The following is a 1,517-nucleotide window of genomic DNA, read 5'->3' as shown; positions in this document are numbered from 1 at the left end:
GGCGGACAGAGGGGTCACAGGTTCTTGAGGCACAGCAGTGGCCCCAGCCAAATTCTCTGAACCACTGTAAATATTGTTTGAGAGCCATGGGGACGGGGACGATGGCACGTGGCAGGTGTCTGGGGCTGCCCGGGGGGGGGCTTGGGTGGCCAGCCCTCTTTTTGCTTCAGTGGGTTGGCTTGTCCCCATGTCCCCACTTGCTCCAGAGGGGATGATTCAGCTGCAGCCCCTGGCTGGGACCCCTCGGGGATTTCTGGGCACCCCCACGCTGGTCACATGTTGGGTGACAACACTAAACCCTGGCAGCCTGAGGCTAAAATTAGGCACTTGTGCAACAGCCTTGGAGCGTGGTCCTGGGCCCCCCGGCTGGCTGCTGCTGTGCCCAGTGCCACACTGGTTTCTTCTGGGGCTTACTGGGCTTGGGACTTGTGGCAGCACAGAGGTCAGCAGCTCCCGGAGGAGCAAGTGCAGCGTTCTGCCCAGGTCCAGCCTCTCTCCTGGGGACCTAACCTCAGGGTGGCTGCGCAGCATCAGTGGGGATGTCACCGCAGTGGGGATGATGCTGTGATGGGGACATCATTGTGGCGGGGATGTCACTGCAAGGGACATGTCACCCCAGTGGGGTTGCCACTCTGATGGGGATGTCCCCGTTGCCATGCCGCTCTCTCCAGCAGGCCGCTCAAGAAAGGGGAGCATCCCATGTGCAAGGAGCACGAGGACGAGCGGATCAACATCTACTGCGTCACCTGCGAGGTCCCCACCTGCTCCATGTGCAAAGTCTTTGGTGCCCACAAGGACTGTGAGGTTGCTCCGCTGCAAAACATCTTCCAGGGCCAGAAGGTGCCATGAGGGGAGGATGGGGGGGCTGCAGGGGGACGGCTGGTCCCAGGGCAATGTGCTGAGCTGGGGCAGTCACAAATAGCACTGGGACCTGCTCATGGGGTATTAATAGCCCCCGGGTGACTTCGCCCAGGATACAGCCTATATTTAGATCTGCCACTGCTTGGGGGGGACATGAGGGGAGCAGCGCTGGGGCTGGGCAACGTTGGGGTGGGAGGTGTCCCTGTCCCTGTCCCCACTGGGGTTCAAACTCCTTCTGTCCTTCCTCCCTGCCCAGACTGAGCTGAACAACTGCATTTCCATGCTGGTGGCGGGGAACGACCGGATCCAGACCATCATCTCCCAGCTGGAGGACTCATGCCGGAGCACCGAAGTGAGGAACAGGGCAAAAGGAGCCCTCCACAACCGGGGGGTGAAACCTTAGCTGGGGGCTGTTTGGGATGGCTGGGAGGGAGCTGGACCAGGGAAGCCCCCCGGCTGCTGCTGGTGCTGCGGAACACACGTGGCATTCCTTGCTCCTTGTCCCCGCAGGAGAACAGCGAGGCGGCCAAGCGGGAGCTGTGCGCTCGCTTCGATGCCTTGGCAGCACTGCTGGAGGAGAAAAAGTCGGAGCTGCTGCAGCGCATCACCCGCGAGCAGGGCAACAAGACGAGCTTCATCCAGGACCTCATCCGCCA

The 1,517-nt window shown here is 61.6% G+C and overlaps 1 protein-coding gene across 1 annotated transcript in view; it reads left to right on the top strand.

The window, feature by feature from the left end:
- Positions 1 to 674: 674 nt before the first annotated feature.
- LOC104491321 (E3 ubiquitin-protein ligase TRIM63-like) overlaps positions 675 to 1,517 on the top strand; it is a gene marked incomplete at both ends in the record, with an annotated part of 2,055 nt that continues 1,212 nt past the window's right edge. The window contains 3 exons of the mRNA XM_010133722.1: positions 675 to 840; positions 1,118 to 1,213; positions 1,372 to 1,511. Of these exons, the coding sequence (XP_010132024.1) occupies positions 675 to 840; positions 1,118 to 1,213; positions 1,372 to 1,511 (402 nt within the window). The remainder of the gene's footprint in view (positions 841 to 1,117; positions 1,214 to 1,371; positions 1,512 to 1,517) is intronic.

Source organism: Buceros rhinoceros, unplaced genomic scaffold (genome assembly GCF_000710305.1).
Source record: "Buceros rhinoceros silvestris isolate BGI_N320 unplaced genomic scaffold, ASM71030v1 scaffold20420, whole genome shotgun sequence".
Classification (NCBI taxonomy): domain Eukaryota; kingdom Metazoa; phylum Chordata; class Aves; order Bucerotiformes; family Bucerotidae; genus Buceros; species Buceros rhinoceros.
This window is presented reverse-complemented; position numbering and strand designations above follow the sequence as displayed.